This window comes from Cercospora kikuchii (genome assembly GCF_019650295.1).
Source record: "Cercospora kikuchii DNA, contig_00001, whole genome shotgun sequence".
Lineage (NCBI taxonomy): Eukaryota > Fungi > Ascomycota > Dothideomycetes > Mycosphaerellales > Mycosphaerellaceae > Cercospora > Cercospora kikuchii.
The window spans coordinates 3,594,354-3,608,080 of NW_025408582.1; the positions used below are offsets into that span (position 1 = coordinate 3,594,354).

A 13,727-nucleotide genomic window follows, 5' to 3' on the forward strand; every position below is an offset into this window, starting at 1 on the left:
TATCACCGCTCGCCAACAAGGAAAGTAGTCGAAGCAAGAAAAGGTCTCTGGCAGCACCAGGCTCTTCCAAATTCAATTCAATAGGCTGACGAGTTCCTAACCATCTGCGCCGAGAGCTCCGCAGTGCGTTTGGTAGTGATGGTTTCTCTGTTGAACGGTGCTTCTTCATCCCATTGCTGCACTCTCAGAGCTGGACGCAATTGCTCTCCGGAGAGCTTCTTTTTCGATAACGTCGACATGCACAGTTGCCGACATAGCGTGCTGCCTCGGTGTGCGCTTAACGCACAGTTGCGTAACGGCGGTATACGCAATACTATGGGAGCAGGTCGTACGTTCTGCTTCCTCTCTGAAATGCAAATGAGCACCGCTCAGACCTCAACGATCTTCTTTCGGCCCAAACCAAAGCTCCCGCGACGCAAGGATAGACCAGGCGTTACACGCCTGCGGTATCCTTGGCAACATGTACGAGCTTTGACTCCTTTTCGATCCAAGAGTACCGAGGACCGAGACACGGCACTGACTCATCGCGGCGGTAGCCCTCGTTGAGGCCGGCGCGGACTCCGTCACTACACGATTGTTGGCAGTGGGTGACAGTGGCATGTTGTCGATCAATGCGTGTGGCTTCATTTCAGACGTCTCGCCTTCATCGCTCAATCTTCGGCCAGCCATTTATCCAGTTCATAGCAATAAAACCGACGATGACAACCGCTGCGAAACTCCCATATGGCACTCCGTAATAGAGTAAAGCTTTGTCCATGTCGCGAGCACCAATATTGGAAGGATCTGACCCGATCACTTCTCGTGCTAGGAATTGCGTTAGCATCTTGGCTTGCTCGGGTGTGATAGGTCGGCCTTCTTCAACTCCAGCGCGTTGGAGCAGATTGCTAGGAGTCGGATTGGAGCGCGACGCAGGCGGGAGTATATGCCCATTGGACTCAGCTGATAGTCCATCAGGTTGGGGCAAGGATTTTGCCGGTGCATTTTGCGCTTTGGCCAACGAAAAGCTCTTCTCGCTGGCCTGCTCAGCATTTTGTCTCCGCTTCTCCTCGACCATTTCTGCCAGTGTCTGTTTGGTCTCGTCTCTCTCGGACTCAGCCTTCTCGGCACGCTGACGGTATGCTTCCATTTGTTGCTTCATCTCATCCATCTGAGTCCGTAGGCGATCGAGCTGGATCTGCACTTCAGGTGCTGAATCACTGATGACATCCGTTGGCCTTATAGACGTGCTTGGACTATTATCTGCGCTGGGATGGCCGTCGTTGGTGGGTGAGTCTCGTCGATCAGCTTGCTCCAATCGCTGCGCCCTCTCCTCAGCGCTTTCACGTGCCAAGCGTTCTTGTGCAAGTTCGTTTTCAAGCGTCTTCATGCGCTCGCTCTGGTTGCTGAGCTCGCCCTTTGCCGATTTAAGCTCCTCGCACAGTCGTAGAATGTCGCTAGAATGATCGTTCCGGGTTGGCGAACTACTCGAAGATGATGGCCTGGCTGTGTCGCTCCTTCGCAGCAACGGCTGAATCAATGGGTCGGCAAGTGCTCGTGCAACGTCAGGTTTTTCTGGAAGCGGCGCCTGTGGTGGTGGTGCCGGTGGTTCAGAAAAGTGCGCCTTAAGGTCGAGCTTCGATCTGGTAGGTGATGGCCTTGACTTCTCGGAGTTCGACTTTGGCTTTTCCATGGCGGGAGCCTCGAGCTTGCCGCCAAGCATGTTCTCGATAGCTTGTCTTGCTCGCGCAATTTCTTGCGATTGCTGCATGGCAAGTTTCATCTCATACTGGGAATATTAGTCTCATGAAACGCGCCACATCTCAAGGTTTACTTACGTTGAGCTTGCGAACGATGTGCTCGGTTGTGATTGGGTTCAGCCAATTCCTCATGTGTTGCGGCTGATTGACAAGTCCCATGCCCATGGCAGCTTGGCTTACCGCAGGGTTCGCAGCCACTCGAGAGTTGACAGATCCCTGACTGCCTCTTCGACCAAATTGTTGCTGAAAGCCTTGTCCACCACTGGGGTCCAGGTCACCGAAATTCAGCGCGCCACCGTTATCCGGGTAGACTCCAGCACTTTCGACCTTGGCAGCAACTTTATGATGGACCACCGTCTTTTGATCTTCGGAGACAATGTCGATGCCGAGTTCCAGGACATCATGCTCTCGCAGTTCACGCGGCTCCGACTCCTTGTTCTCTTGACTGAGTCGCATGCCATTGACGAATGTGCCATTGCTCGATTTGACATCGCGAATGAAGATGCGGCCTTGTCTGTCGGCGTAGATTTCTGCATGCTGTCGCGACAAGACTTTCGAGTCGAAGTAGCCATTTACCGGCGAGGGTACAGTCTTCTGGTTGGTCTGCCTACCAATGCGCATACAATCCGGCGCATAAGGTACAGTGATAGTCTTGCGCTCGAAAGTGCCGTTCATGGGAGAGAGGTGCAGGATTGCAGGCGGCATCTGCTGCACCTGCTCCCGTGCCATGACACCATTTGCCTGCCCACTACCGTTCGCCATTTGTTGTGATGGCAGCAGTGGTGCGTGCAGTGCCGATATAGCAGACGATGCTGTTGCGCCCGAAGTGGTCGCGCTCACTGGTTGAGGTCTCGCTGTCGATATCCCTGCCACCGGCTCCGATTTGCCAGGCGGCCACAGTCCACGCGTAGGTTTCTTTCGCGCGGCCCAATTGTTTGTATCTGATACTGGCTGTACGGCGCCGTTTGATTGTGTAGATGTGGCAGATATGGTGGATGTGGAGGATGCGGTCGAAGCTATGCTGGAGCTCGAGTTCTGGCGAGAGAGGTTTCTGCGGGGACCAAACATCCTGATCTCTTCAGTCCATCCTAGTTTGGTAGTCGCAGGCTGGAACGAAGAAGCTACGGCCGTCATTGGAGGTAGTTACGCGGTGGTGAGGCTGGTGGGACTCGGCGACCTCCTCGGCATAGATTTTCGGTCGACTTGCCGGCGAGCGCACTACGAGTCAATGCAGTCGTCGCGAGGCTGTTGAAGGTCTCGGTCGGTGGCCCAGACTGGGGTCGGAGGACGGTGCGGCGAGGATGTCGTGTGAGGTGTGGCTCCGCGGAGGGGGGCAGCACAGCCAGTCGAGACGGCGAGGCGACGAAAGGTGCAGCGCAGTTACTCGAGAGCGCGGCGGTGATGGATATGGATAGCAGCGGCGGGTGAAGAATCGTGCACGCATTCGTTGTCGGGTGTCTGCACGCACAGGAGATGAAGCGTGTGAAGTCGGGCTGCCGGTCGCGGCGCCAAAGCACCGACCAACCAGAGGGCGCTGGCGGCTATTGCATGTGCTCGTCCAGAGTCCCAAGAATGCAGGCTGCAGCAGCGGGTATGGATCGCGCGTGTTGTCCGTTCACGCTGGCCGTCGCAACACGTCGTTGTCCCCGTGTGATATCCTGCTGTTGGTAGCCGTCCTTAGCGTCGTCGGGCCCACTATTTCACGTGGACTCCCAAAGGATCGGCGCGCGCTTGACCCTCTCGGCGGCGTCGTCTGTGCGGAGTTGCAGCGCAGCCAAAACACACTTCTCGAAGCTGTGAAGCTGTGATCGTGCATCCTCCCAACGCCATTGCAGGAATCGCAACCCAATATGCCTCCAGTAGCTGCAGCAGGTAGGTCTGGTCTCGGTCACCAAGTATAGCCCAACATGGCTAATGGCGTCAAAGGTGGGATGGCGGGTCCTTCGACCTTCGACAAATGGAAGATGGGTGCCATGATGGGTAGCAGTATGTGTTCTCGTTGCTGCTTCAACGCGCGTCTCGTTGACAGCATTGCCCAGCCGTCGGTCTCATCATCGGATTCATCTTCGGCGCAACAAATATCATCAGATTCGGACCAGGACCAAACGGCATGATGCGAACACTGGGACAATACATGGTCGGCTCCGCAGCAACATTTGGGTACGCGAGGCATGCGAGTGGGCTCTGCAGTCGATGCTGATACTCCGACAGATTCTTTATGGGCATAGGAACAACGATACGAACAGACAGCTCGCCGATCCTTCAGGAAGCGTTCAAGGCAGCACACATGCGTAACAGGCAACCAATGATCATGCCTCTCGACCGATCACAAAGGAGATCGCAGGAGTCATGAAGATGTATAAAGTGGGATCGCGATGTACAAAACAATTGCAAGGATACTGTGAAGAGGGGGTTCAGACTGACCGCAGCCGAGTGGAGCGGAAACACGATCGCGCAGAAGCCTTTCCGTGCTGTTGCTTGCAGTGCATTCTCAGGGCAGGCATGATCTCACTCATGTCACCACTCAATCGAGCTAGAAGTAGGGAATGGTACTCGGTCTTGGTCAACAACACATCCTTCTCCCTCACACCCACTGACCAACAGCTCACACCAATATTTGTGTTTCAATGGGATACGAACAGCACAGGGAACCATTGCTTGACGCCGCCGGGAGAGGCGCCAGACGTTCATCTGCAGTTCGTCGCGACTTTGAGCACTACCATCGCGCGCGCGCTTTTTCGTTTGCCATTTGCCCAACGGTCGTGCCTTCCCTGCCAAAACGCGCTAATGCACTGGCGGAGTTAGCGCCAGTGAACAGCTAGAATCACTTCGTCACCAATTTCTTCGCCAACGCGACTTGTCTCGCAACCTCAACTTACCCGCTCCAAAGCAGTCGCAATGGAGCGCTCCGCCCAGCCAGGCGAGATGCAAGCGGATGCAATGGTGCAAGATGCCTTCAATGGCTTCCTCAATGCACTCGACGCTAGAAGCGATGATCGATTCGACGCGCTTGAGAAAAAGCACGAGAAGGCTAACCAGGTCATTCAGGAACAGCAGAAAGCCCTACAAAGCTCCGTCAGCGCGCTTCGTGAGCAGTGCGAAGAGCGCAGCAAGTCTTTTGGCGCCGAGACGGCAGCCATTTGGGACGCCCTAAAACAATTCAAGAAGGAACACGACGAGCGCCACTCCACGTTGTCAGCCGCAAATGCGGAGTCGTTGGCACACCTGTCATCTATGCGCGATGGCTTGACAGCGGTGCACAAAATGGTCACTGACTTGGGCCAGTAAGATTTTTCTTGCCTCAAGCTGTGCTACTCTCAACCTGACATCATCTATAGGCAAATAGGAGAGCACGACACCACTTCCCTCAGTGATGAATTGGAGCAAGTGAAAGAGAGCGTGCAGACACTCCTACAGCAACAGCAGACGACTGTGCGAGCACTTGTCGAAGAGCGCAAGTACGAGAGACTCATTGATGGTTCTTATGTCCACAGACTGACCACGTTGGGCAGCGGCCTGCAAATGAAGCTGCAACAGCAGGAACCTCTGGTGCGAACGATCCTTGGTGCAACCGACAAATTGGTACAAGTCCCAAAGTCCAGGTAAGTACCTCCTGATGTGATGCTCGATTTGATCATACGCTCATCAGAGGCAGCAACCATTCCCAGCCTTCGGGTGGTTCCAGCGACGGACGAGAGGCCTCTTTTGTTGCCGCAACCGCTGCAGGAAAGCAACCGCAACAACCAGGATGCCGCCGAAGACAGCGAAGAGCCTGCACAACTTCGTTCTCCATCCTCGGCCACCTTTCGTGGATCGCCACCCGACAAAAGCAACGATAGGCAAGCGTTCGATGGTTCGATGGCATTCACTTTGACCTCCAGAAAGCGCACCACTACCCAAAGACAGAGCGAATCATTCGATGAAGAACTCAAAATGCCACACAAGCGATCTGGATCCTTGCAGAGGAAGCGAGCCACCATCAATTTGAAGAAGGCCAGTGCCGACTCTGTGCCTGAATCGACCTTCGCACCACGCAAGCCATCGTCCTTGCAACGTATTTTTACGGCTACAGATGCGACTGAGGACGATTACGAAATCGGCAGTGGTTCTGGCAGTGATGTTAGCAGCGAAATCATAGTCACAAGATCCCAGCCAGCGCCTGCCCACTTGACCTCGGAGTTTAGCCCTGCCAGTCAAGGTGTTTACCAGAAGATTTTGAATGGCCAGTCTGCTATAGACAGCCTGAAGACTCTTGGAGCAAACCCCTCACCAAAAGCGCAACCTCCACCTTGGTCGCAGGTGTCCGGTGCCAAGGTTCCTCCAGCACGTCTCGACGGCGGTCACAACTCCATTTCAACTCAAGTGTCACAGCAAACGGAGCTGTCTCCAGAGCCAGTAGTGGGCCTCACCGATACAAGTCTACCTGGCCTGTTCAGTAATTCTCAGCCCTTGGCGATGGCCGGCCAAGCTCCATACGGTCCAGCACAGCCGTCTCGGGACCCGTCCCCTTCGAAGCAGCCTGTACAGATGCTTTCTGCTCCCACCGGAGGACGACGTCGCTCGTCACGCGAGGCCAAGAAGAAAGGTGTCCCAGATGACTTTGTCGACCTTAGGACATTGAAGAACGATAAGGTACTGGGTTTGGTGCCAAAGCGGGATTAGCATGAGTAAATTTGGGAGGACTAGAGCGTATCGCCAACTTCGGGCGAGGTTCTGAAAGGTTTTTGGCCGCTTTGGCTCGCCGACAAACGATGGTATCGGATCTGCAATCGACTTGTACAGCGCGCATGTACGAAACACGTAGACAGGTGCAGGCGATAGACCTCACGCTGATGTGAGAAAGGACCGGGAACTGTCTCCATGTAATTGGACGTCAAATTGACTTCTCATCATTCATGGTTGTGCCTCTTCTTCTTCGTGACCTTCCAATTGCAACCCCGCCCTATCGCAAACCTCCTTCATTTTCGCCATCCACCTTTTCAACACTGGATGCCCCGCCGCCACAACCTCAAACGTAACATCATCTCCCTCCTCGCCCTCTACATCATATAACCAGATCCCATCTCCACCAAAGTATTCCTGGCCCAAAAGTTTCTCCACTCTCAACTCATCCTTCGCCTCGCTGAATATTCTCTCTACTTCGTCCCGCAGATCAGTGATCTCCTCCTTCCCACCTCTCTGCTCGGCATTCTCTTTCATGTTCTTCAGCCCTCTCACAATCCCTTCCAAGACACCCAGAACGTACCCCGCCTTCTGTCCGATTTCGCCCCCAAGACTAAATCCTTCGTCGAAACCAGCCTGAATATGGGACTCTTTTGACACAGCTATGCCATCACGATAGCCATTCGTGATATGTATGCTTCGCAGGCGAGGAATGTCGGAATGGTGTTGGTCTCTGCTGCTTGCGATTCTCGCATTTTCGCGAGAACTGTCGTCAATGCGGTCATACTGAGCAGAAAGCACGGGACTGTTTGGCGCTGAGCCGAAGATATCGTCGTTCAGATCATTGCTGTGTTGTGGTGTCTCTTGCGAAGTATTGTGATCGGCTTCGTCTATTGTGCCTCCTCTTGCTGGTGGGATGCCTGTCATAAAGAGTGCGGGCTCGGTATTGTCTGATGTGCGACGGCCGAGCGTGTCGCGGAGCATGATGTGTGGGACATGTTGCAGATTGGCGACTGGTATTGTGCAGTGAGCGATGACTGTTGCGCTGGAGAAGCGCTTGTGAAGTTCGTCATTTTTCGGCTTCGGATCGCGTTCGCCCTCGTCCACTTTGCGAGGGTTTCAACTTTCACGACTGCCACGTTTTGTTGTTGCTTGAGACACTGTGAAGACGGCGATATCCTGCCATGCTCGGATGTTCGTAAAAGTGGTCAGATGGAAACCTGATCCTCGCGGGACATGATAGCTTCATATGCATCTCGAAACGAATGCTACCTGTCCTGGAACAGACATTTGTCTGTCCAGCGCCAGCCGAGGACGTCTACCGGCCACAATCTGCACATGAGCACACTAGACACCACCTCGACGTGCTCTATGCCTTTTCAATATGGCAATCGTCCGACTTCGCAATTCACAATGGCCATGTTCGGCAGGATTCACGGTAGGTCTGGCACAGAACGCTCGATGTGTGGATATATTCGAGATGATATGCGCCGGATACACGGTAGGCAGCTGTTAGACTTGTCCTGCTGTTTACATATCAGTCATTCCTTGCGCACTAACAGATATGGCTGCATCGATGCGAAGCCTTCCACCAGAAGCCTGTGAAAGCCCACGAGCAAATTCACTGTCACGCGCTTCATCTTTATCCGATATCGAGAAGCAGGAGCCAGACAACCACCATTCACTACAAGAATGCAGTATTGGAGCGCCGCTGGAAATCTCCCCTTCGCATCTGTCGCAGCCATCGTCGCCAGGCATTCCTGATGGCGGGCTCACAGCGTGGCTTCAGGTTCTTTGTGGCTTCTTCATGTTTTTTAACTCCTGGTCAGTCACACTTCCGAGGCGAAGAACGAAATAACGTGCTGATCAATCATTCTGTTAGGGGGGTGATCAGCTCATATGGCGTCTTCCAGGTCTACTACAACTCCGCGCTGCTCCCAGGCGCTTCGGCCTCCACCGTTTCTTGGATTGGCTCGGTCGAAGCTTTCATGCTTTGCTGCACTACGATATTCGCTGGACCACTGGTTGATCGCGGACATTGCCGGCTCTTGGTACTCATAGGCACCTTTCTTGTTGTCTTCGGTCTCATGACCTTGTCTATGTGCGAGGAATTTTGGCAGCTCATGCTAGCTCAAGGCCTGTGCATGGGTATTGGCCATGGCTGTCTCTTTATAACCAGCATTGCCATCGTACCGACATACTTCTCGACTAAGCGTAGCCTTGCCATCGGCATTGCAGCTTCTGGGTCGAGTGTTGGGGGTGTTGTTTATTCAATCATATTCAACCAACTTATGGACACCCATCACTTGACGTTCGAATGGACCGCAAGAGTCCTGGGTATCACAGCTCTCGCGACGCTGCTGCTGCCTTGCCTTCTGGCATGGCAACGGAGGACTGGTACTAAGGCAGAAAAGTGCAAGATCATCGATCTCAGCAGCTTCAGGCAACTGCCATTCACACTCTTCAATCTGGCCACATTCGTTGGGAACATCGGACTCTGTATTCCATTCTTCTACATTACCACCTTCGGGACTTCGAGGGCAGGTCTTAGTAGCGAGCTGTCATTCTACCTGCTGCCAATCCTTTCCGCCGGCTCTGTGGTGGGAAGAATCGTCCCAGCATTCCTTGCTGATCGTGTTGGGCCACTCAACGTTCTCTCTGTTTGCACGCTCGTCGCCGGACTTTTGGGCTTCTGCTGGATGGCATTCACACCACACTTGACGATAGCTGGCCTATTTTTGTGGTCGATACTCTATGGAGCCTCTAGTGGAGCTTTCGTGTCCCTGCAACCAAGTACAGTCGTCAGCATCACAGAGGATATGAGCACTGTCGGAGCCAGATTGGGGTTGAACACGTTTTGCGCAGCACTTGGTTTGCTCATCGGGACACCCATCGCCGGGTCCCTACTACAAGAAGATTCCAGCTGGGTGGGACTGCAGGTATTTTGTAGTGCAACGCTTTTTCTCGCTGGAGGATTGGTCGTCGCTACCCGATTTTCACGAGTTGGCGTGATAGCAGTTGCCAAAGCTTGAAAAGTGAACTTTCCCATTCACTTCTCGGTAGTCACTTCCGAGTTTGCACGTGCATATGACTCTTGGCCTTAAGTAAGTAACTGGCTGACTCCACTTCTATCACCCTCTTTCGAGACTCCATTAGGAGCAACGACCTTTTTAACGTCAACATCAATAACGCTTTTGCACATCGATTATTCGGCCAGCATCCTGCGACTCGATCGAACGATCACGGCAACTCCTTACCCACGACGTTCATCCCAACCAGCGCTCATGGGAGGACCCCGGATTCCGAAATGCGACGAGTGTAGGCGTAGGAAGGTAAACCTCTCAGTCTCTTGCTTTCTACTGACCTTGTTTGCTGACACATTGTGACAGAAACGTTGTAAGCATATGGGAGATCAGACCGCGGCCCAATCTCTTGAAGTCTCCTCTGCAGCCGCACCTAAGCTGTCACTCGTTGTGAAGCTGCCCATCGCTGTTCGTTCGAGACCAGGAAATGCTACACAACTCGAGATGGTGAAGAAGGTGCGTCCACCAGACCCTTCGACGCACCTCAGTAGCCATGTATTGGGCCCTCCTCCGCTCACTTTGCCCACTTTGAAATTGGTCAACCCCTTCTTCAGAACTAATGCTACGCCAACGCAAAGTCAAACGGCTGCAGCGACCCAGCTAGCCGCTCGGGAGAGCTCCGGTACTGGCGACGCCGGTCTTGACGTGGTGATGCAAGATGCTGGGGCCTCTCCACAGGAAGCAAAAGCCACCCCTTGCCAGGTCAAGAATGTGCCGCTTGCAGACTCGACATCAAACTCGCAGGCAGATTTGGGCACGCCGAGCTCAAGTAACAGATCTCAACCCAAGAGAGAGGTGAAACAGAAGGTCACCAATGCAAATTTGTCCTCTGAGTTTGGCTTCACTTCAACGCCGACAAACGCCGTGGACCAGACCATCACATCGCCCTCAGGAGACGCAGAGCCCATGGACCATACTCATCCGAGAGGCGCAAGCGAAGCTGGTCCAAGATTTACTTGTGGTGTCTGCCATAAAGAGATAAGATCGCCAATATGGCAGGCATGCACAACGTGTCTGCAGGTTGACTTCCACAAAGGCTGCATCCACGAAGGGCGCAGAATACACCATCTCGACTTTCCCGACCATCGATTTCAGCAAGTCACACGAGAAACTGCAGAATACGAGGAAACTCTTGATGAACTCATTGGCGAAGAGAGCCCATTGAGACCCGTGAGGAGAGATTCAACCAGCGACTACGATTGTGACGAGTGTGATCAACGAATCACTGGCCTGCGGCACTTTTGCAGTACATGCAAGATAGTTGACTTCTGCGATGACCACTTCATCGCGGGCATGAAAAAACACCACGCTGAGCATCCCGGTCATATCTTTGATCATCAGCCATCCTCCACTGTTAAAGGTGGCGCAGTCGGCTCCGAGGCAGCTACACCGAACGCTCATGCAGGAGCGTTTGCTCAAGATGAGCGGGCTCGCAGAAGCGACACGCCCATGACAGGAAGTGCTGATCATGAAAATAATCTCTTCTGGTCGAATGGCAAGCCACGACAAAGCGCTTTCACACAGTCGCTCATTGACGCTGGCCGCAGTGGGTCAGCTTCACTCGATCCAAAGACTGAATTACCAAGCTCAAGTCGACCGCGAGGCAAGACAGACGCCATGACAGCACCGCCTCAGACACCGCGAACTGCTTCGCGTGCTACTCCTCAGGGAAAGTCCAATTCATTCGGACATGGCGAGCAAGGAGGCGCGACGCGTACCACGAGAACCTCAGGTCGTGCACGTGTTACCGAATTGCCACCGCCAGCACGAGAGAAGACTCCGCAAAAGAAATACAATGCTGCGCATTTCTCTGCTATCACGGAGCAGTTAGCGAGAGGCGTCTCACTTTCCTCGACACAGCCGAAGACATATCCTGCAGAACGCACCACTATCGACGTGTTTGCTGAGAAGTGGCTTCGTCGCCTTCACAGCTACGTCAGAACCTGGTCTGAGACGTCTTCTGCCGTGCACGCTACGAACGGTCTACAGCTGCTATCCGACTTCCAAGTAGACGCGACACTCAACGAACTTCTGCCGACCCACTTTCCAGACATTACAGGGGTGGTAAATGTGTTGCGAAATAGGGACTACCTTTTCACGAATCCATTCCTTGCGGCGGCGAAGGCGAAAGAGCTTGCTCGGATGAGTGTCGGGCTCTGGAAGCGAGTGCGGTATTATAAGGGAGTAGTAGGCGGGTTGAGCTTGAGCACTCTGAGTGTCACACAGCTGCAGGAGATTGATGCGTTGTTGGGGAGGGCGGAGCGGCTGGGGATGGCATAAGAGATGAAGGGGGAGTTCCATCATGCACTGGAGGCTCACGTCTGGGCTTCTAGTCGCCAAGAGAAAGACAAAGCAACTGGTACATTCGAGTTGCGCATCGTTTTGAATCGAAGCTACGAGTCTTGAAGATTGTAGCAAACGGTCGTCGCTTGTCGCGCTTCCCAACATCCTTCTTGCTTCCGCCGTCGTTTCAGGTTACCACCGGAAATCATCACCACAATACCACCACTGGAGGTTCTCATAGCCAAGAAGGACACGCGAAAGGCCATGACTGCCATACCCGCCAAAGCGTTCGGGCCGGTACGTACTGCCCACTACCTTCATAACTCTGGGTCAGTAGACTGAGAACAGCGCAGCAGGAATCTCGAGCCATCTTCGAGCAGAAGTGGTATCGCAAAACCAACGACCAAATCTCCAAAATACCTTTGCGGGAGCTCATGAACGACTCGCGCGATGATTCGGTCCTTAGCATGGCTAATTGGTGCCTGGACACATTTGACCTCATTGTTGCTTTTGAATCACAAGCCAAAGACCTCCACTTTGTAATGGAGAAGAAAATTGACAATCACGATCCGGTGTATCTCGCCGAATGGATGCGTCACTTTGTCAACGCTATCGTCAAGATCTATGGCGAAAGTCGTAGTAGGCGCACTGTGTCTGCAACTGAAGCTGTGAACAAACTAATTGACAAGGTCGTTATGGGAGAGCTGGAAGGCATTTGGTCGACTGATGAGGAATTGGTTGAGGCGCAGGTCGAGAGGGTCAAGGGAAGAGTGGGAGATCTAGGTGAAATGAAGAAGCAGGGGAGGCAACTTCATGGGCAGTTGCGGAGTTACGCGACCTCTTGAAACGATCATGATGCCCCTTTGGATGTGCAGACGAGCGGTAAATGGATATTGATTGATCGGGGCATTCGACAGAAGGGACAATGCGGTGGGTGGGCTTGAAAGGCATTTTGATGTCTACCGGAAGGTATGATGTGCGTGACTGCTCACCGAAGTAGCCCTCCAAGCAGGGCCTGCTGAAAGGGCAGTTACTTCCGCAATAGGATAGATGCAACTGAAACATCACTGAATCTGTCTTCCATTCTTATCCACTACAAGTCATCTTGAAACGATCATGGAGAACCATAAACCCACATTCGGTCCAGTAAGGATGCTGCAATATCACCCATCATGCGCATGTCCAGCTAACGACTCCAAAAGCAAGAAACCGAAGCCATCTTCAACGAGAAGTGGGTCACAAAACTCAAAGCTTACAGCTCAGAAGTCATGAGACCCACCTTTACGGGCTCCAGCGACGCCGAGGACAACACATTCCCGAATATGCGCAGAGGCGTCCAGCTTGTAGTCGACTTCCGCAAAGAAGCCCGAGTCATGCAATCTGAAAGCGACGGTTCCATGGACAACACTATAGCCAGGGGCCTCGAGCAACTCGTCTCAGGGATCGAAATAACGATCAATCTCACCCTCAAAGCGCGTTGTCAGGAGTTCAAGAGCGAAAAGCCAACTAGGCAGGTTCTGGACCAGATGGCGGAAATCGCGAAATTCATGAATGAGGCCAAGGCGGAAGGCTTGTGGAATTCGAAGATATAAGGGCTTTCCGGAAGATGAGAGTTGCACGACTGGAACGGTGTAGATCATTCCACTATTGTTCGCGACGTGTAGATTGAAGGATCGTTACGGTGAAATGATAAAAGTAGCCTATTCTGATGATAAACGGACTCCGCACGCTTGGATTTGTGTGGACAGCAGGAGTATTGGATTGAGTGTCTCCTAGGACCAGCAGTTGCATCATTCATTGAAGGACAGGACTCAGCAAAGCAGTCTTAGTGTAAAGGTTGCCTATAGTGCTTTATTGATGGTATTTGCGAGAATTGACACAAGTTCTCAGCACCACCATCTTTGCTGGAGCGTCGCAATTCTCAAGACACCCGTCTCTCAGGCTCGCACAGTGAATATGCTGT

The 13,727-nt window shown here is 53.1% G+C and overlaps 8 protein-coding genes across 8 annotated transcripts; 6 read left to right on the forward strand and 2 right to left on the reverse strand.

The window, feature by feature from the left end:
- Positions 1-643: 643 nt before the first annotated feature.
- Positions 644-2,870, reverse strand: CKM354_000138200 (uncharacterized protein; the record flags this gene model as incomplete). The annotated part of the gene is made up of 2 exons (XM_044796506.1): positions 644-1,765; positions 1,815-2,870. 2 exons carry the CDS (start codon positions 2,868-2,870, stop codon positions 644-646), a joined length of 2,178 nt encoding a protein of 725 aa, XP_044652441.1.
- A 716-nt stretch (positions 2,871-3,586) lies between these two features.
- Positions 3,587-4,089, forward strand: CKM354_000138300 (uncharacterized protein; the record flags this gene model as incomplete). Its single annotated transcript, XM_044796507.1, has 4 exons — positions 3,587-3,608; positions 3,663-3,722; positions 3,776-3,896; positions 3,948-4,089. The coding sequence occupies 4 exons, from the start codon at positions 3,587-3,589 to the stop codon at positions 4,087-4,089; spliced, it is 345 nt and encodes a 114-aa protein (XP_044652442.1).
- Positions 4,090-4,634: 545 nt separating this feature from the next.
- CKM354_000138400 (uncharacterized protein) lies at positions 4,635-6,398 on the forward strand (the record flags this gene model as incomplete). Its single annotated transcript, XM_044796508.1, has 4 exons — positions 4,635-5,020; positions 5,075-5,194; positions 5,249-5,338; positions 5,405-6,398. 4 exons carry the CDS (start codon positions 4,635-4,637, stop codon positions 6,396-6,398), a joined length of 1,590 nt encoding a protein of 529 aa, XP_044652443.1.
- Positions 6,399-6,629: 231 nt separating this feature from the next.
- On the reverse strand, positions 6,630-7,382 carry CKM354_000138500 (uncharacterized protein; the record flags this gene model as incomplete). Its single annotated transcript, XM_044796509.1, has 1 exon — positions 6,630-7,382. One exon carries the CDS (start codon positions 7,380-7,382, stop codon positions 6,630-6,632), a length of 753 nt encoding a protein of 250 aa, XP_044652444.1.
- A 580-nt stretch (positions 7,383-7,962) lies between these two features.
- On the forward strand, positions 7,963-9,430 carry CKM354_000138600 (uncharacterized protein; the record flags this gene model as incomplete). The annotated part of the gene is made up of 2 exons (XM_044796510.1): positions 7,963-8,222; positions 8,281-9,430. 2 exons carry the CDS (start codon positions 7,963-7,965, stop codon positions 9,428-9,430), a joined length of 1,410 nt encoding a protein of 469 aa, XP_044652445.1.
- A 252-nt stretch (positions 9,431-9,682) lies between these two features.
- Positions 9,683-11,761, forward strand: CKM354_000138700 (uncharacterized protein; the record flags this gene model as incomplete). The annotated part of the gene is made up of 2 exons (XM_044796511.1): positions 9,683-9,730; positions 9,788-11,761. 2 exons carry the CDS (start codon positions 9,683-9,685, stop codon positions 11,759-11,761), a joined length of 2,022 nt encoding a protein of 673 aa, XP_044652446.1.
- Positions 11,762-11,783: 22 nt separating this feature from the next.
- CKM354_000138800 (uncharacterized protein) lies at positions 11,784-12,609 on the forward strand (the record flags this gene model as incomplete). The annotated part of the gene is made up of 3 exons (XM_044796512.1): positions 11,784-11,840; positions 11,897-12,061; positions 12,118-12,609. 3 exons carry the CDS (start codon positions 11,784-11,786, stop codon positions 12,607-12,609), a joined length of 714 nt encoding a protein of 237 aa, XP_044652447.1.
- A 271-nt stretch (positions 12,610-12,880) lies between these two features.
- CKM354_000138900 (uncharacterized protein) lies at positions 12,881-13,356 on the forward strand (the record flags this gene model as incomplete). Its single annotated transcript, XM_044796513.1, has 2 exons — positions 12,881-12,910; positions 12,967-13,356. 2 exons carry the CDS (start codon positions 12,881-12,883, stop codon positions 13,354-13,356), a joined length of 420 nt encoding a protein of 139 aa, XP_044652448.1.
- Between the last annotated feature and the right edge of the window lie 371 nt (positions 13,357-13,727).